This window comes from Semicossyphus pulcher, unplaced genomic scaffold (assembly GCF_022749685.1).
Source record: "Semicossyphus pulcher isolate SPU_LCO1_2020_fin unplaced genomic scaffold, fSemPul1.0.p SCAF_3, whole genome shotgun sequence".
In the NCBI taxonomy this organism is placed as follows: Eukaryota; Metazoa; Chordata; class Actinopteri; order Labriformes; family Labridae; genus Semicossyphus; species Semicossyphus pulcher.
Window position 1 is genome coordinate 1,472,948 of NW_027211704.1, and position 20,508 is coordinate 1,493,455.

The 20,508-nt window shown below is 44.9% G+C and overlaps 1 protein-coding gene across 1 annotated transcript; it reads left to right on the plus strand.

Moving 5' to 3' along the window:
• Nucleotides 1-3,437: 3,437 nt before the first annotated feature.
• cttnbp2nla (CTTNBP2 N-terminal like a) lies at nucleotides 3,438-20,508 on the plus strand. The gene is made up of 7 exons (XM_069678399.1): nucleotides 3,438-3,521; nucleotides 7,717-7,821; nucleotides 16,051-16,284; nucleotides 17,737-17,844; nucleotides 17,969-18,157; nucleotides 18,268-18,438; nucleotides 18,861-20,508. The coding sequence occupies exons 1-7, from the start codon at nucleotides 3,483-3,485 to the stop codon at nucleotides 19,794-19,796; spliced, it is 1,782 nt and encodes a 593-aa protein (XP_069534500.1). The 5' UTR covers nucleotides 3,438-3,482; the 3' UTR covers nucleotides 19,797-20,508.

The following is a 20,508-nucleotide window of genomic DNA, read 5'->3' on the forward strand; positions in this document are numbered from 1 at the left end:
GCTGATTGGACTATCCTCCTGTCGGTCTCTTTTCTGCTGTGTCACTGTCTGACGTGCCGGAGACAGGGTTAGTAACCAGCGAAGATGTTACGGTGGTTAGGTCTTTATTGTATCTATTACTCATTCAGTCTGTTTATCAAACTCGGCGCTGACAAATTTGGAACGATGTTTGAGCGCTGCTCGGACGGAGACGGGCGGAATTTGTAGCTGAGATGAAAGGAGTCACAGAAGTTAGCGGAGCATAGCATCGTGCTGGAAAGGGGGCGGAGATTAGCGTGTCGACACGGGTTTTGTGTTCCCATCAATGCCGATCTGGTCTGAATGCAGATTGTTACCTTTGCTAGCAGGTGAGGGGTTTTTTGACGGCGGCACCAGGTCCTACGGCCCATTGCGTGGTTGGCCCAGACTTCCTCATTCCTGTTGTTCTTTGTGGCCAGACCTCCAGACTCGCATAGTTTTGGGAACTATCATGGCATCACTTCATCTTTTTTGAAACTTGAATAACTGAAAAATATAAATATTGTCCAGCGTGTGAAGGCCGTATAAAGAGTGTTGTAGCTAAATAAGGGAGAGTATTCATGAAGCAGCAATAAGAGCCCTGAGAGTCTTATACTATTATGTATGATATCATTACCAATGCATGGTGTGTAGGTAATTTGAATGCATTTCATTTGTAAAGCACTTTGAATTGCCTCTCGAAATGTGCTAGCCTGTGTGGATAGTGCTGCATGAATAAAGCTGCTCTGCCTCGCCTGAGGAGACATTTCTAGTGGTAGTAGCTCGAGGTATAGAGGTTTTATTTTAAAAAATGTTTTTTAGAGGGTTGGAAAATTAAATCAACATTGAATGTAGGCATATTTTTTTTATCCTTTGTGCAACCTAAACATCAATAAAAAAAGTATACGGTCTGAATAAAGCTGTCAAACAAAGGGACTGGAGTATATGTCCCCCTGAATCCCACCAGGTTCAGCTCTAAGCCACTGACCTCTGTACCCACTTTTACAAGACTAAACCAAATTAAATAACTTTAACGCTGCAAATTATTATGAAAAAAGGGACAGAGGACGAAAGACTCCGAGGATTTTCCACAGCAGCCAGTCAGCAGGCTGAGCGGAGCAGCTTAATTGAAGAGCCTGAAATAGAGCCTCTCTATTAAGAAGAGGCTGGAGAGACTCCCTGCACCAGCAGCCAATCAGGCGCCACGATTCTCTGACTCTGCTCTCTGTGCACCCTCAAGATAGCGGAGCGAGAAAAAAGGGACACAATTACCACATGTCACAAAGATGCTGCATAGTCACTGATAGCAGGCTCGTTTGTGCCTGTTGTGCCAATTTAGCGCTGACACACGGCGGCGTGTTCTGTGACTCTGAGCCTCATTGCTACGCTGAAGTGCACTTGTGTTTTTGCTCGTTTCCTGCAGGAAGATATCCACAGTTACATCTTAAATTACAGTTGAATATTTGGCTCTCAATCATTTCTGAAATGTCTCATCTCAAGTGCAGCAGTAGCAAAGAAACGGGTAACAATAAAAGTGCTGTATTGTCCATTCTCCTCCATCGTTATTATTATGGGTAACAGCCTGTTTTCTGTACTTTATATTGCTCACTGTTGCTGCTGGAACTTTGACTTAAGTTGTGTGAGCACTGCCCTCTACTGGCAACTATTATGCATTACAGGGAAGGCTCCAGCTCGCAGTTCAGACAACCTTCAATTTTCATGTCTACAGCTAAGATAAATACCACATCAAACAGCATCTGGAGCTCTCTGCACAGCTGACGACAACAACACAAACAACAACGCAGCTGGATCCGTCCCTACAGAGTTAGTCCAGTTTGTGTTCTTCCTGACTGCTGATGAAAAATACAGGAGTTGTGAGAAGTAGTGTCTCTGAAATCACAGAAAAACACAGTATGTCACCCTAATACCTCCAACTGTCCCTCCCCTGAAAGCTTTGAGTGCTTTTAAGACGGCTGACATATAAACTCGTCTCCAGTCTGCAGCTTTTGATTTCCCAGGTGAACCCGCTGACATTCATGAAGCGCACACACACACACACACACACACACACGCACACACACGTCTTTTACAGCTCTGCACAGCAGCCTCTCTGGCTCTAACAGTGACTGTGCCACCAGATGGCAGTCAATAATTCTGTAAGCCCACAAATCTAGGAATCAGTGCGAGGCATGCTTTTGTTGGAATAATGAAAAATGAGGAAGTCATTTATTGAACAGATGGTTTATATTGTCACATTTGATGCAGTTTTATTGTTTGTGTTCGGTGTGAACTCTGTGACGCTGACTTTTTTCACGTCACTGCACATCCAACATGAATATGTGGCACGTGAAGGTCTTTAACTTGATATTTTAAACTGTAATGCATCTTTCATGGACGAGTGGAGGTTTGTTTTCGAACTGTTTGTGAATATTCGAGGTACTTCTACTTTACATGTGTATTTTCAGGTACTTTATACACATACTGAACTACTTTTCCAAGGCAAATAGTTTGGCTACTTTAAAAAAACAAAAAAAAAAACATAATAAAACTGTAAAATGTGATTCATTGATAGATTCGACTACGCAACAAGATGGTTCAAATTAACTCAGTTTTAACACTGGGGTGTAAAAGCTTCTGTACAACAGTGACGGGAGAATTTACGAACTTTCAATAAAAGTACAAAACTAATTGTATCAAAATACACTTACAACAGAAAAAGGAAAAATATAGCCTATATTATATCAATGGATTTGTATAATTGTTACACAAGCTTTTAAATATCCTCATGGGGACCTATAAAGTGCTGCTGATTCGGGCTACTAAGAGAAGAAAGTTAGCATTGTTAATCTGAGTCTGCAACACAAGGAGAAGGCTAACTAAAGCTGTCAGATAAACAGAATGGAGAAATGACTGCAGTACCTCTGCCTAGTCGAGCACTAATCTGTACAGTACTTAACGTATGTAGCTACTTTCCACTGCTGCTGTACAATTATAACAGTGTAACCCTAAAACACAGGCTATATCAACATTTCAAAGAATTATGGAAATATTTTTCAGGAATACATTCATTGAGGTGACAACAAGACCAGTACAATACTCTTAAAAATTGCAATAAAGTCACTATAAGGTCACTACGTCAGACTACAAAGTCCCGTTTTAACCTTTTAACAGGTGAAATGCCGGTAAAGTAATGAAACTACCGGTAGCTTCGTTAAAGTTTGCACGCGCCTCTAAGTCAGAGGCAGATACTCAAGAAACACTAAACAAAGAAATCCAACTAAACTCCAAGAAGTGTTACGTCACTGCGCCGTCCCCTTTTCCCCTCGAGCTGGTTTCTCATTGGTCAGCGCTCAGAGCTCTCCCTCGCCTATTGGCCGATTCAGCTATCGGTTAGAACGGTTACTTGGCCGTCCAGTGTTCCGCTGCGTTGGGGATCAGAGGACGCAAATCAAGTGAAACAAATCTTCTGACAGAAGAAAAAGTTCATGCTGGAGTTTTCAAAGACCTCAGAGGGACACATGAAGGTAAGAAGACCAACAGGAAGCGTGTTTGTGTCGGCGGCGTGACGCTAGAGACGATGATTTGTGGAGTTTTACCGTGTTTACACTTTTTCCCCAAAAGAAAAGAAAAGATGATGCAGAAAAAAGTGGTTAAAGCTACAGGCCGAGCCGTGTGGACTGCCTCATATCGAGATTAAACGACACAAAAGTGAGTTTTTTTTGTGCAAAAATTTGTTTTTAACGAAGACGAAAAGCGCCAATGACATCTCCTCTCCTTCAGGCGCTGCGGTCCTTTGGATCGTCCAGATACGGCTGATTTAATGTTTCTACAAAGGCTCCAGTTGTTATATAAAGCCTTATTTACTCAGCAGTGTTTACACGTATTTATTTGATCTAAATGTAATTTAAAAACTAGGCTGCACCAAAGCCAGTGTAGGCAGCGGACTGACTATGTGAGTGACTTACACAAAAATTAGGTTGGCAGCCAAATCCAATTTAGTATCCAGACATGCTGCTTCTGGTCAGACATCCTGATTACTACAATAAGGAAATGGAGCAGATCTCTCAGACTGTACTTTGCCTTAGTTGACCCCTTATTTCATGTCAAAGTTTGTAGGCCAACGAGCATTCACAGTTTGTGACATCTTGTATTCATGCACATATTATCTTGTATCCTGCAATACTAACTGAGAGATGTTGTGAGGGAAGATATGGAAGAAAAACACCCAAAAGATACTTTTGTAAACTGACATGTTGTTGGAATATCTTCAGCATGAGCAGCATAGTCTTATAAACATTATTCAGGCTAAGTAACGTGGATATATAATGGACTATGGTGTGACCTGGGTGAAGGAGGTACTCGTACTGTACACATAAAGAGTCACATTCACAAAGCCGGGGCCTCTTTGAACTGGAGAAAATCGTGTTGCGTTTGCAGGCAAAGCTGCTGCATGTTTTTAATGAGTTTAAAGTGTTGCAGAGCAGGCACATGGCTGACCAGGATTAAAACAAACAGGGATAAAAGGATTATGGACACAGGGCTTTCGTCATCGGAAGTGGAGCTATGAGAACGTGTGGGAATATTTGTGTTTCCCATGCTGTCGCCCTGCTGTTTGTATACTCTCATGATTACCGACTGTTACCGGGGAGATTAGGAGAAATAATATCAAAATGAAGAGGATCCAAACAAGCGTGATGACACATGTAAGCCCCCGCTGTTCCAGACATTTCTCATAACACAGCACACCCTCTTCTCACAGTGATTACAGCGGCCTGTGAAATTAGCAAGCAGGCCTGTAAAACCCAGACCAAGGGAGGTGTGTGCGTGTGCGTGCTGTAGTTTAATTAGCATTTTAGCCTGGTGGTTAAGCCACAGACCATGAGTGCACCATGAGTGCTGGTGAATGCACAACTTGAACACTGTTTGTGTGCCTTCCGCGTGAGAGGACGCTGCTGTAGGGATTAGGCTGTAGGTGTAGTTCAGTAGGGTCACAGTTCAGTCCTCTTTTAAGGTCGCGTCTACACGGTAAACTAGATCTGAAAAACTTACACAAGCATACAGTGCTCTTTCTTTTTCCACTCAAGAGACAGCTGTTCGTGTCCTGTGTGAAACTATGTTCAGACACCGTGTTATTCCTCTCTCTAACTGATATCTGACCCATCACCGGTGTGATAGATAAAATAACAGCTCATCTGTGTATGCTTCAGTTACGGAGCGGCAAACAGAACTTGCTTTCCAGTGAAATAATTGCACATTTTAAGCCATAACAAATTCTGTTTTTGGATCGAGCGATGACTGGCGTACTCGCCAATACCGGATCCCAAACAGCAGGCGGTATCAGAGACAATTGTCATAACAATCCGATGTGAAAAACAATAATTTTAGGTCAAACCGTGATCTTTTTTCTTAGCCTAACCAAACTGCAGCCATTTCACAACTTGGAGCACTTTAGAAACCTTGTGAAACACTTTGAGTTCGGTCCGTTTTAGACTCCAGAAGTACTGCCTGGTGGTGGTTTGGCCGGGGTTTACTTTGTTGTGTGTGTTTCAAAAGTGTTTCAAAAGTCTACGGTTGTCTAGAATCGACCCTTTTATATTTAAATGCTTTCAGTTTGCTACCATTAGTCACACGGTCACGTCACTGTCATGTTCAGGTTTCTCTACTGCTGTTGTTATTGAAGATGCTGCTTGCTCTGATAGCTGAAGGCCGGTGGCTCCTGTCTCTCATTATGCAGCTAATGCTCCAAGACATCAGCCCACCTCCTCTAAGGACTTCATGATGTGGAAAGCTGTGGTGACCGGGGACCACAGGGCACTGGGAGCAGAGCTGGGGCCTGTGTAAGAGCTGAATAGTTCAGCTGTGGATCGCAGTCCAGTAAACAGACACATTTTCAGATGCTTCAGCCACATTTAAGAGAGAGTATGACTTTGACTCAACAGGCAGTACCTCTGTGATCAAGCAGTCATCCAGCACAGGGTCCATCTGTCCCTCACGACCCACGTGATGATTCGGATCTGAAAAGGATGCTTAGTGTTACAACATGGACCGCTTTGATCTTGTTTCAAAGAGGGGGCCCTCATAACATTTACTTGGCCAGAGTGTGGTTGGATGTTTGAGGTGTGGACACCGCAGGGCTTGTCAGCAGAACCAACACAGCTGTGAGATTAGAGTGCAGAGACACTACAAAGAGACCACATCACATCTCCAACACTGAATAACCGGCTGTCACCACAGCCCCCGCTACGCACGGAGCATGCAGCGGGATACACAACACAGTCATTTGATCTTATTATTTCTAACATTGTAGTTACACACTTAGAGCTGCCTGACTGATCATGTACATGTCTATTAAACAGATGACAGAACAGTTAGAGTGTCTTTGTTACCTCAGGAAACGTGGTTCTGTTTTTGGTTTTTGTTTCGTCATGTTACGAGAAAACAAAACTCCTGTCCGGGACTACGGAGTTAATTTTCTGTCTTTATTCTGCAACCCAACAGAACAGCTTTGAAAGCAAAACTTTCCACTGCAATAAAAAAATGTTTCATTGCAAATACAAAAGTTTTGTTTGCTGTTTATCTGAATCTCGTGGGCGGGGCCTCGGCTGAAAGATGTAAGAGACGTCTCTATTGGCCGGTCTCGATTGGAGCGACAGCTTGGAAACATCCACTGTTCACCAAACTTAATTTTTGGGTTCGCAAATTAAACTTTTGGATTTTCAAGCAAAACTTTTGGATTTGCATTAAAATATTTGTAACAGTTTTTTGTTTTGTTTTCTCGTAACGTGACGAAACAAAAACCAAAAACAGAACCACGTTTCCTGAGGTAACAAAGACACTAACTGTTCTGTCATCTGTTTTAATAGACATGTACATTATCAGTCAGACAGTGTGTAACTACAATGTTAGAAATAATAAGATCAATGTAATTAATTTGTGATTAGATTCAGATGAACAGCAAAACCAAACTTTTGGATTTGCATTAAAACATTTTCAATCACAAATTATTTTATTTGCAATGAAACATTTTTTTATTGCAGTGGAAAGTTTTGCTTTAAAGCGGTTCTGTTTGGTTGCAGAATAAAGACACTAAAGTAACTCAGGACCAGATTTATATCACCAGCGTTGACCAAATTGTTACACACGCGTCTAAAGTGGATTTCAACGTTTCCCGTAACCACTTTAATAAAAAGCTGTCATGGTGTTATTTCAGTCTAAACATTTGATATTCCGTGTGTGAAACATTGCTAATTTATAAGTAAATAATAATTGAACAGGTGAGATTATTTGACATAAATCTTACCTGTAACCCTCATGTCTTAGTGCAGATATCCTCCGACAGAAGTTGTATTCTTTAAGTCCTCCTATTTCGCTTCATCCATTCTGCACACACTGAATACTTTGCATCTCTAAACTTTGCCCCCGAACTAATCTGTCTGGTTTCTTTTCAGACAGGAGGGAAAGAATGCGACTACATTTTATGTCTCCCTCCCGAGATAATAACCACATACCCACCTAAAGCTCATAAATCAGCGAGCTGGATCAGATAGATCAGAGATCTGCTGGATGTATTATGTGGGGGAATTGGAAAACCCAAAGCTTTGTTTCAGGACGTAATGAAACGACTGAGAGAGTGTTCTGGGGAAAACCCGTTTCAAAGTTCAGTAAATAGTTTCTCAATTTGAAGAAATAACATTTACATTTCTCGTTCATCTCTTTCAGTCCAAGCTGAATATGGAGAGTTTGTCCAAGCCAGAGTTGCTGATGCTCTTCAGCATCTTGGAGGGAGAGCTGGAGGCCCGCGACCTGGTCATCGATGCCCTAAAGGTACCTTTTAATAGAGCTGACAACAGAAATATAACTTCAGAGTGACTCTTTGCAACAGTATCTGTCCTTTTATATCAAACACTCGCCTCCTCTGGGCTTTAAAAGTGGCTGTAAAAAGCTGAGAGCTTTAAGATGTAGATTCACTTCATCAAAGGTTCAGAAGAAACCTGTCAAACCACCGCTGTATGCTTCTTTGTGTAGTTTGTAAGGAGAGCTTCATATCTTATTCAATCATGACAAACATCATGAAAAGATGTCGTGGACAGCAGAGAAGCTTTGCTGCAGCTTCAAAGTCAGTTTGTTCCTTTAACGACCTCCATCGAGGAACAAACAGCTGCAGAAAACTCTGTCTTATATTATTATGGACATTCTTATGAAAGTATAAAAATGTCTGCAGAAGCCTACAGGAGGTGGACTTGCTCAAAACTACACTGATTATTTATTGGCATCTGTGAAAATGTGCCGGTTATGAACATATGGAGTTATGGTCGCCTGTTTTATATCAAAGTTATGCATTCAGTTGTGGTATTGTTGGACCGATATTGCAGGTGGATCAGGCAACAAAATGATAAGATAAAAAAAAGGTTTGATTGGATCCCAGTCATTTCCTGTGAAGCAGTTCTCTGTGCGGACGAAGCCGTGTGTCTGTGGAGATAACTGTCACACAACATTCCTCAGGATCTGTCCTCTTTGCTCGCAGCGAACCGTCCATCTGTGCCCTCCTGGAGAGTCTGAAACTTTTTCTCTAGTCCTATTTTCAAAAGTTTAAATAAGTAGATGTGGCTATTTCCAAGTGACAATATGTTCAAGTTCGCCGGGACACAACGTAGAGCACACTCGCACAGAGAGCGACAAAGTTCAGCGAGGCCCACATTAGGATGTCTTACTTTGGCGGGGTTAATGCGGACCTCCAATTAAAGGATTTTCAAGCTATTTTCCCACAGTGCTGTGCTGTGTGCTGTGCTGTGTCCTGCATGCTCGAGCTTCTTTAAGCACGTTTTGTCATTTATTAAAACAGTTTCAAACCTTATTCGGCAGCACCGTGTCCCTGTGACACTTGCAGCTACTACACTGAATGACGGAGCGTTTCTGCAGAAGATGCCTGAAATATTTACACGTCGCTGCAGACTTAATATTTGAGCTTTACAGCCGTTATGCACTTGGACAGCTGCTCACTTTCCTGGTGTAAAATGCACCATTAAAAGCACAAACTGGAGAAGCAGCCAGCGACCGAGAGGGCAGCCGTCTCACAGAGCCTATGGCTGAACGTTCATTTGTTGTGTCTAGACCACATTCCTGCAGCTCTCCTGGGATCTGGCCATCTAAGGCAAGAAGACTCGCAGCACGCTCGGTGCCCGATGACTCAATGTGAGCGAGAGTAGGAGTGAACAAATAAACATCAGCCCTAACTGGAGCTTGAGGGGAATATGGCTGTGCTTCTTTCATGACACAAACTGTTAACCCATTGAGTGCTGTGATTGGATCAATGTGGCTGTGTTAGCTCTTATGGACCTTTAATTGAGGGTGTAATTACTGACCTGTAGGGAATCATCGCAGGGACTAAGTGCAAACTGATCTCATCTCTGCAGGACGCGTGTTTGTCTTAAGGTGGAATGCAACTTCCCACCACTCTGCCATTCCTCTGTTCAGGAGTTGAGATGTGGAATCTCGGGTCTCGCCCTCACATGAAAATAGATTGTTATCAGTCAAAAACAACACACAGCTCCGGCAGCAGGGCTCTGTGGATGGAAGTGGTTGTTAGTCAGTCCACCACTTTGGTCCTGACTGAAAAATAATGTTAAAAAATCAACAACTGCAGTGGAACTTTTAAAAGACATTCATGTTGCCCAGAGTCCTGATGATCCTAATCTTTCTGGCAGTTTAGCCTCAGTGTTTTGTGCTAATAAGCTAACGTTGGCATGTTTACACTCTAAACTGCGAGGCTGGATGTGGTAAACATTAAATCTGCTAACATCAGCATGTTAGCATAGTCTTTGTTAGCATGTTAGCATTTCAAAAGAACTGCAACGACTCAGTACAGGTTTGCTAGAGTGGCTGTAGTCTCCTAATGTCTCCTAGTGTCCATGAACATGGAACTATAATTATAAACTTGATTTATTAAGCACCTTTTAAAGACAGATAAAAAGTGCTTTAAAATAAAAACACTGAACACTTACCTCGCCCTAACCCTCCAGGTAAAATCCAGTGTGTAACCTTGTGAACATCTCCATGAGGTGTTCTTCATGTGCTACAAGATGAGGGACAACATCAGCATCGTCTCCATAGCTGGGCCTGTCTGCTTTTAAACTGCAGTGTACCAAGGACAGGCTGAACAACACGTGTTCTGATTGGCAGATTTGAGACGTCACAAACCGAAGGAGCCAATCCCGTCATTGGACGGGGTGACGCTATGCATATCATTATGTGTAACCTATGGCAACCACTTTGTCGATGCGTGAGCCAGCTGTAACCGTCATCGTAATGTTTGCAAACTCACTGACTGCTAACGTTAACGTTACTACTGCTGATTACTACATTTCAAGCTAGCTAAGTTTCAACGAGGTGCCACTAAACGATGGCAGAGACGTGCTTTGTTTACGCGATTGAGGGGGCGGTTGGAAATTTGCATAGTGGGCGGGGCCTATGCAGATTAGGGATTTTTAATGAGGAAGAAGATGCTTTTATTTTTTTTTTTCAAGCAGAGCATTTTAAGTCTTAAACCATGACTGGAGCTGCTCTTTAAACCACATATAGAAAAAGTAACAGGCAGTTGTAAACTGTGTTTTTACAGTGATTGAAAAGAAGAAGCAGAGTTTGCAGCCCTGGTTTCCTCAGTCTCTGCTGATTGCAAAGGCTCTGCTACCTTCAAGTATCAATTTTAACCTTGGAAAACCAAGAACTGATGCCTGTGAGGATCTCAGGGAGTGTGATGGAACATGTAGAAAGAGGAGATCTGATCATTTGAGCCAGGCTGAAATGCGATCATGTTTTCGAGCCTGTGCTGAAATCCTGTTCGCAGAACTACAGTACAGTCATTAGAGAAGTAGGTCCAGTCCTGTTGCTCATGTTGGTCTGACCTGACGTGTCATCGCTACACTAAGTGTCATGCGGGAATATTTAGCTCAACCACCAATCACCACGGTAACAACACGACTGCTCGTCTCTTAACTCTTCACGCCTTCGCTGATCCGGTTCAAAGTTTTCACGAGTACTTTTGGTGCTTTCTTATCAGTTGTTTTCACAGGACAAATATACGTACAGGATGCGAGGTTAACCATGTGGCTTTTCTGCGGTCCTCTATATTTAATTATGCAGAACTATCAGCGGCATTCGAACTATCTGCAGCATTTTTCCACTTGTGACTCACTCCTGCAGCTGCTCACGCTGCGGCTTTCAAAAGGAAGTGAGTCTCTGGCAACGCTCGGATCTGGCACGGGAAGCCCTGCAGCGATCCAGTCGTCCCTTTGGAGAGGAATACGAGTCTTTACTCCGAGTTAAAGTGGGACTCAAGTTTGAAAACGCGCCTTTTAATTAACAGTGGAGTTCACATGGTGGAGTTGTCGAGGCTTCCAAATAGACAGAACAGAAAGATTTACCTTATCGTCTTTGGTAACACGTCCAGAGTAAGACAGGGAGAAAATATATATTATTACGTTTCGTCCACTTTCACGTGTTTCGTGTTTCCTGTGCAGAGAGAATGCGTGCATGTGTGAGCAGTATTATGGCGTACTTTGTAATCGGCCTAAGCGGCTCTGAAACGTTTTAGACTCTCGGGTAGGAAGTTCAAATATCATCCTCCCGCAGTGTTGTAGATTTTGTAGCCAACATTGTATGAATGAAAGAGTTCAGGCATGTGTCAGCAAAAGATAAGCTGGATTCGACCCAGCGCAGGCATGCCACAAAGACTTCCCGAGCTGAAGCCCGAGGGCTGCCAAGAAGTGTAAAAAAAAGCCTGAATACTGGAGGTAGACTGTGAGGCATAGCAGACATGCTCGGAATGTTTATGGGTATTATTGTGCCCGTGCAGTATGATGTAATGAGTACGCGCTGGAAGATTTGGGTTCTCAGTATTAAGTCATGTAAGAAATGTGTTTCCTGTAATCCCTCTTTTCACTTCCTCCACCCGCTGTGCAGCAGCGGAGGGTGGATGTGGAGGAAAACAGCCTCCCTTTGTGTCGTGTGAGTGCGTGTCTGTATGTGCATTGAAGGGCTGCGGAGAGAGCGGAGAAAGAGACAGTCATGAGTGTTCATGAGGGACTCTTTGTTGCACTGACGGCCTCAGAATGTGGAAAAAACAGAGAATTTAAGGGCCAGTTATCCGTTTATGAAACCCTCTGTGAACTCCTCACATGATACATTAGGAGAAGGTGTTTTCTTCTTGTATGAGAAACCGCTTAAAATCTTATTGTAGTGTTGCATCAAACTGCCGCAGGAGGAGAGTCAGACTGAGTATCTACCCTCAGGCCAAGAAGGGAAAACCTGATTGAAGCTGATTTCATGTTGGACTGTAAATTGACACATCAGAGCAGACAGTCAGTGACGGGAAGACGGTGGGCTGCAGGCCAAGGATGGCGTCACATTTATCTTTGAAGTTTCAAACTAGACGTCTGCGTTCAGAATAAATGGGACCTATCCTGAAAAAAAGAACTGATCCGCTGGAGTATTTCTATCAAACATGAGCATGCAGATGTGAAACCTGCACTGTGCACACAAAGATGCTCCATTAATATTCTGCATTGCACATTAGACTCGCTGAGGTGATGTGCGGTCACATTTGAGAGGCATTTTTGAATCCTCCTGGGCACCCCGTGTTTTCCTGTTTCACCCCTCCGTGCTGTTTGATCCGCCTGCACAGCGTCCTCAGCGGACTGGATCAAATAACAGCAGCAGAGACTCGCAGCCCTGTTCCCTCTCTGTGTGCCTGATGAGACAGTGTTGTTAAGGACGACCATCACAGAGCCCGTGATCGGTGGTCTCACCATTATTCTATAATTCTGTTTTACTGGATTTACACAGAATAGTTTATTTACTTAGACGAGGTCTGTTAGTCTGTACGATGTGGGTGCTATTCTCGTTTCTTTCTCTGCACGACTTCCAGTCGCTTAAAGGGCCAGTTCACCGATTTTCCCCCTCAGTCCTGTCATGCTATCACGGGGAGCTAATGCCATTAAAGTAGGAAAAAGTGCAGTTTCTCTCTGTGCCTTTGGAGGGCGCTATCCGCTTCTCCAACGGGCCCTGAAATACCTCCGCTGGACTACGTAAAACGCGTCATCTGGCGGAGGCCAGGGAGCTCGCTAAACTACACTTCCTCAATCTCGGACGCCGCCTCCGACGTCATGTCTCGTTCAGAATCATCAGGTTTGAAATGTCGACTGCAGACCTGAAGATCTTTTAGACGATCCACCGGTATATTCTCGTCGTGTTTCAGACTCTGTCCCGCTCTGAGCCGTCGCCTGCGGAGAAACGGTCGTATTTCACTCCAGTGTCTATCGCTGGGCCGTTCCTTTCAGAGGGAGGGGCACAATGCATGCTGGGTGTTGTAGGAATGTAGAGTGGGCAAAACCACGAGCTGTTTGTACGACTTTCTCCACAGCTGTGGCGCCAATTTCAAATATTATTGTTTCTATGGATTACAGGATCACATGTTTGCTTTGTACAAATATGTCAGAATATTTCCATTACAGCTGCATAGTTGGACTCTTTGAATTATTCGCAGCCATCAGTAGTTATTTGTGAAGTATTTCTCTTGATAATAAAAGGGAAACACCTTATTCAAGATAAACCAGGTGTTAGCCATGATGTGGCTGATCCGTTTCCTGTATCTGTGAGGTGCTTTCAGCGGGTTGCCTGAGTTAAGAATAAAAATAAAGTGCACACAAACATTTTGCATTAAGAGATAAACACTGAAAGAGAAAGCACTGGTGTCACATCAGTCTTTCAGTATTGGCTCATAACCTGAGCTGACGTATCTGAATCTGTCTTGGCAGAGAAAAGCATACCTAGTTGAAGACGTCCTAGTTCCACTCTAACAGAGCACAGTCTGGGAGGGGCCTCGGTTTACCTGCGTAACACACACACACACACACACACACACACACACACACACACACACACATACACACAGTCAGCCATCAGTGCTGTTAAAGAGCACATGGCCTAAATATTGCTCTGCAGGTCATCTCTTAACCACACTTTAAACTTGTAACGTAATCTGGGTATCAGTGGTCAGGAGCTCTGTCCTCACCCTGCAGGAGACGATCCTGCTCTCTCTAATCTGTTGATCCTCTTTTGTTGAAACCTTACGAAGACACACTGCCAGCTCTGCCTCCTCCCCCTCTTCTCTCTCTCTCTCTCTCTCTCTCTCTCTCTCTCTCTCTCTTATCCCCTTTCCACGCCAGGCCCGAAAGGTATCTGCTCAACCTGAAATGTCTTGCTGCCATTATCCCTCCTTTGTCATGAGTTAAACAGAGAACAGGTCTGCTTTGGCCAAGGCCCATTCCAGAGCAGCTGTCCTGCTAAAGATAGACAGACGCACACCATCTGTTGCTCCTTCCTCCCGCGCGTTCTTTTTCTCTGCTTTTTATTTTTGTATTTCCTCTCCCTCTCTTCCCCTTTTTAACCACTGCTTATTAACCACTCAGGCATTACAGATAATAATCATGGCGTGTGATTTATTATTAAATCTTAACATGAAAAGCTCAAAGTTCAGTGGTGTGTCTGTCAGATGTTGGACTGAATGATAATGCCTGTTACAGCTCAGGTTAGCTTTGACCGCTCTGCTGTGGAGCGGATCATAGATCACGACACTGCTGCTGTTTCTGAGTGAACATTTAAAGCAGACTACGCAGCAGAGAGACTGAAGGCCTGCAGCTGGCCAGCATCTCTGAGGCTGTGCGGAGGCCCACATGTGTGTGGAGCTAAATCCTTGCATGTAGCATGTTAGCATCATCAATGGCAATGCTAACATGTTGATGTTAAGCAAGTATAATACTGGCCCTTTCAGCACCTTAGTTTGGAGTTAGCACGCTTACATTAGCTTTTTAGCAATCACCATGCCACTGAGGCTGACGGGTGTGTCTGAAGCTTTGCAGGTATTTGTTCACAGGTGTTTGGCTCTTTAAAAACGGACCAACGTCCCAACAGAGGCAGTGAGTCTGTTTGTGCTACACTAGCGCCACACGGTGGTTATCACACAGAACATTTAATGCAAATACACTTTTTTAACAGAGATGTAAAGAAATAGTTCTTCATCATTTAAATATTTAATACATATTGTTTGCTGTTGGTTAGCAACTTAGGGTGGAGATCCACCATCGTATGAACCAGTAACAGTAACATTATCCCTCCTCAGTCTCTAGCCCCTTACACACTGCCACTTCAAGGCGGGATCACTGCGCCTCTGTTACGTTTCCTCTTCTATGTGAAACAAACGGAGAAGTGATGGTGCGGCGAAGTCGTTCCGTCTCTGAGCCGAAGTAGTAACGGAGGCAAAACGGCGTCTGTGTAAACAGCGGAGCTGGCAGGGCGGAACAGCGCCGTGTGTGTGTGTGTGTGTGTGTTTGTGTGAAGAGCTGTTTGTTTACACCTTGCGCACGTTTTGCACGCTGGGCCTTTACGGCGGCGTTGCTTGGTCCAATGTAAAATGGCAAAGGTGGCACGAGGAGGGAGCTTCGTTACGGCGCTGTGGCAGAATGACGGTGTAAAAAGGGCTTCTGATTAAAGCAGGATGAAAGGTCCAAAGGTCAGTCCTGCATGTGTTCTCAGACCCTCTGACCAAAGGTTCGAGGGGGGGACGTGAATGTGTGCAGCAACCTGAATGGAAATCAACCCAAAAGTTGTTGAAACATTTTGTGACATTCCAGTTGTCTGAAGCAGCGTCTGTGGCATTGCATCAGATTGTTGTTGAGATTTCCATTTGGATCAAAGTTCCGGACCACCAACGTCTTCCTCCCTGATGTCGTGCTGATAAACAGATTTCAAACGTATTCAGCATCAGTAACAGTTAACAGTTAACAGCATCAGCATCAGCTGAGACTTCGATGAGTCTGAGAACCCAGAAAAGGGATCCAGGAGAAGATCCACATATCACAGCCAAGCAACGATCCTTCTGTGGCCCAGGACAAGAAAGAAGCATAAATAAGCCAAGCAGCTCCACTCATCAACATTTCCTTCACACACACACAGTAACTAACCAATCCCTCCCCCTCACTCCTCTTCCCATCTCCTCAGGCTCAGCGTAAGGAGCTGTTCATCCAGGAACGCTACGGCAGGTACAACCTCAGCGACCCCTTCCTGGCTCTGCAGAGAGACACCGAGGCCGTCGGGGGCCAGCACAAGGACCCGAGCTCTTCCTCCCCCACCTCCAACCCTCTGGTGGTTCTCAAACTGGTGGTGAGCCACTGCAGGAGGATGCAGGAGAAGATGTTGGCCCAGCTGGCTGCAGCAGAGAGCAGGCACAGAAGGGTGGGTGTGCATGTGTGCTTCTTAATTAGGGGAGGCAGATACGAGCTGGTTTCAGACGTAGAAGCCGGCCACAATTATGCTAAATAGTTTTTACTGGAAGATTTATCCAGGAAAGTGCATTAATGAGTTTTCTGCTGCTGGCACAACTCTGACTGAGTTTAATAATCGTTCATTATTTGTTTAATAAATTCAAAACAGCTCTGCTCTCAGCAGGAACCATTTCAAACAGGCACACAGGTGCAGGAGGACTCAGGGCAGAACACAAACCGCTGCAGACTGATGCCAGCACTGTTGGTCAACGATCTTTGTTCCATGATGAAGACGAGCTAAAAATAGATCGATAATAAAAACTCTGACTCTGTTTTCGTTAACGAAACGAGACTGTCAAAATAAGAGCAATTCACTCCTGTAAGTGGGTAACCTGGTTGGAGATAACGGGTATCATGAAGGTGGTTGTGAGCCTCTCTGTGTCACTCAGGCTTTCTGCTCCAGGCTCTGAGCACGCTCACATCAGTGGTGCTTCTGCACAGAAAGGAGGATCATCGTCTGTCAGCTTCAGTCAGACGGTTTGAATGAGAAGCGACGATGAAAAGAACTCTTTAGATGCGGCGTCTTCATCGTTCATTTACTGTATCGATGATCTGAAATTAAGTGGTAATTTTACCTGGACTGAAATGTTTCAAGTGAGAATAAAATGTGACTGAATGATGAAACACGTCTAGTTACATTCTGTAGCAAAGTTACATTCTGTAGCAAAGACAATGTGCCCGATCTATGTAACCGATCTATGTTCATATGTATAATAAGGAACTAAAAACAGATTATAAAACATTGCTTTAATTTCTGATGTCAAACAAAGTCTCACATGAGCATCAGATATTATCATGACGGGGCGCTCGCTGGTTCAGCTCAGTGAGAGGAGCAGGCGCTCCACGTACAGAGGCTACAGAGACCCGCTGATCGCAGGCTCGACTCCCGGTCTGACGATCGTTTGACGCATGTCGTCCCCCCCCCCTTCTCTCCGCACACAGCCTGTCTCTCTTCAGCCTCCTTTTGAAAACAAAGGCAAAAACCAACAAAATAATATTTAAAAAGATCCAAGAAGTTGTTCTGGTGTTGAAATAACATGAAAATATTGACGTGAGTGTTGCACATAATCACCCCCTCTGCATGTTTTGGAACAGAACAAACACAAAGCACTGAATCATCTGAGGCTTTGTAAAATCACAGAGTGAACACTATAATTTTCTCCGTAGGCGGAGCTGAACACGACTCTCATTTAGATGAGCTAAACTCTGTTGTTGTTAGCTTAAGTGCAATCAGCATTCTGCTTACAATGTGGTCATCATATCGCTTCAAAATGACTATTATCAGCTTTAATATCGAGCAGAGCAAACTCATGCGCGGTGGTCTCGTTCCTGACTCTGTGTCTCCCCACTGTGTTCGCTTCAGGTCATTGCAGACCTGGAGGAGGAGAGGAGGAGGCATGCCGAGGACACGGCGGAGGGAGATGATGTCGCGTACATCCTGGAGAAGGAGAGGGAGCGCTTACAACAACAGGTGCCCACTAACTAACAGTGCTTCTGAATTAAATGCAAATATTTGTACTTGACAGCTCAGGGAGGGCTTAATAAGTTTTAAACGTTTACTTCCACTGAAGTTTGCCTCGTCTCCGTCTCTCCAGCTGGACTTCGAGCGGAGCCAGGTCAGGCGTCTGGAAAAAGAACAGCGGCGGATCACTGACCAGCTGGAGGAGGAGCGGGCGCAGCACAAACAGCTCTCCTGCGCTTTGGCCAAAGAGTGCAAGTGGGCGAGCGCCAGGGCTCTGGAGGAGGGTCACCGGCTGACCGAGCTGAGCCGCAAACTCGACAAGGTCTTCACTTTTTCAATCCGAGTTTGCCACCTCATTTATTTGTTTTGTTCCCGATGTGAGGCCGGTAGTTACACTTTGCATTTTGGCTGAGCAGTCTTTTTCTCGCGCAGGAGAAAGAGGCCTGTCAGAGTCTGAGAGAGGAGCTGGAGGACGAGAGGAGGAGAGCCCTGAGAATGGAGGCGAGGGTGGAGGAGCAGCTGGCCGAGTTTGACACGGAGCGAGAGCAGCTCCGCTCACGTCTGAAGAAGGAAGAAGCTCACTGCTGTCAGCTACAGCAGCAGGTGTGTAACAACTGAACATGTGCACATCACAATGTGCAGCTGCATGCCTCTGCCACGTCGTGAGGCCTCTTTATCTTTCATCATGCAGTATGAAGTACAGAAGGCTAGATTACATGTGAATAATGCAACTGCAACACACAGGTCCATTTAGAAAGAAACTTCTTCTAAAGGACCCACATGATGAAAATTATAGTCGTTACTGACGGCACGTCTCCGGTGAAATGTTCTTCATTTTTTCAGGTTGTAAAATAGAAAAAGATAAAACAATGTCAGTTTCTCTGAGTGCTGTGCAGCCCTCACTGCAACTCATTCATCATGCAGTTAGCAAAATGTAACTTCCTCTAATCTGAGTGCAAGGGAAGAAAACTGTGTTGCATTGTACAACCAAATGAAATCAGTGTTTTTGTCCGTTTTGTGATCAGGTGGAGGAGCTGAAGAAGAAGCTGGAGGAGACGAATATAACGAGAGATGTTAACGAAGCAGCTCCAGCTCCGGTGGAGGCAGAAGCAAAGGAGTGGGCCACAAAGGTTCCTCTGAGGAAGACGACAGCAGACACGAGTAAAGCTGAGGACTTTGTGGAAGACAGAAACCAGCAACCTGCGCAGCCAAAAGTCCCAAACGGGCACCACTGTCCGATGGAGACCAACGGACATGACGGTCCAGACACCGTCTCAGAGAAGATCTGCCTACAGAACGGGAATGAGAACCAGTCCCAGACGTCCACCTCCAGCCTCCCTCCGTCCTCGCCTTGTGCTTCTCCTGTCCTTGCCAAACGCTCACCTGGCAGCCCGAGCCCTGGTGGCTACCAGTCTCCGTACCAGGCCGGGATCAACCAGCGCTTCCACGCTGCTCGCCATAAGTTCCAGGGCACCATCGAACCAGAGCCCCAGTCACAGGCAGCACAGCCCCCCCTCTCACCGAAGGAGGTCTCCTCTGTGACCAGCAGCTCCTCCCCAGAGGCCAGCCCAGTGAAGCAGATGGCCCGGAGCACAGTCACTCAGGTCCTGTCTCGCTTCACCACCGCCCAGCAGAGCGCCTCACCCAAGCTCGCAGCGCCGAACAATTCCCCCTTCGGGACAGACTACCGCAGCCTGGCAGCACCCTTGTCTCCCATCATCGGGAGAGCCGCTGGAGCTCTTCCACAGGGGATCCGATCACCCACCATCGCCCGGGCAGACAGGGGAAACCCTCCACCCATCCCCCCGAAGAAGCCCGGCCTGGCTCAGGCCCCTCCCTCTCCCGCCACGGTGCCCAGGTCTGCCAGCCATTTCTCTGACAGCCCGCTCTCAGGCAGCTGCGGCCTCACCTCCAGCCAGGAGGGAGTCAAAGAGCTGGACATGGTGGTGTCCTCTAATTAACTGATGGAGTGAGTCAGCTGCTGCTCCGCTTGTTACACGGTGTTTAATCCATACGACGTTATCATGATGTTGTTCTGTACATGGCAGGATTTACGTCCTGTCCTTACGTCCACAGAGGTCCCTTTAAACACTGTTATATTTGTATTTATTAGTGTAACAATGATGTGCAGGTGCTAATGAGCAGTTACAGACACACAGTGCTGTTTACGTGTTATTGTCTCATATTACCAAAGAAAACAAACCGATCCATCACCGGAGGAGATTCTGGTTTTTCCCACACTTCATACTTTGTCTCATTTTTTACTGTAATCGTCAGCAAGCAGTCCTTGGACCAACGTATGTGTGCACTCATGTATTAGCTGTTATTTTTATACAAATGTATATATTTTATAAATGTTCCTTAGATATAAATGTATGAAGGTTTAACACAGCAGATGATCTAATCAGTGTAGTCTGACATGTTGTAGTTTATTATTGCATAGCTTATAGGCTCAGATTATACGCAGCCACCGTCGTACGTTATCTTCTTTAGGACGAGTTACTCTCATGACTGTCACGCTTTTAGTCGTTTATAAGGAAACCCAACAACACCAACGTTTTAAAGCGAGCCATGGCTTTGATCATATAACACGACCGCCATGTTGGTTATCTCTGTTTTCAGATCATTTACAGTTACTGTGTACGCTGGAAAAACACGTTCAATAAATGAATC

Coding starts and splice junctions, on each gene's coding strand:
- cttnbp2nla (XM_069678399.1), top strand. CDS start 3,483: ATGCTGGAGTTTTCAAAGACCTCAGAGGGACACATGAAG. Junction 3,522..7,716: donor CCTCAGAGGGACACATGAAG/GTAAGAAGACCA, acceptor CATCTCTTTCAG/TCCAAGCTGAATATGGAGAG. Junction 16,285..17,736: donor CAGAGAGCAGGCACAGAAGG/GTGGGTGTGCAT, acceptor TGTTCGCTTCAG/GTCATTGCAGACCTGGAGGA.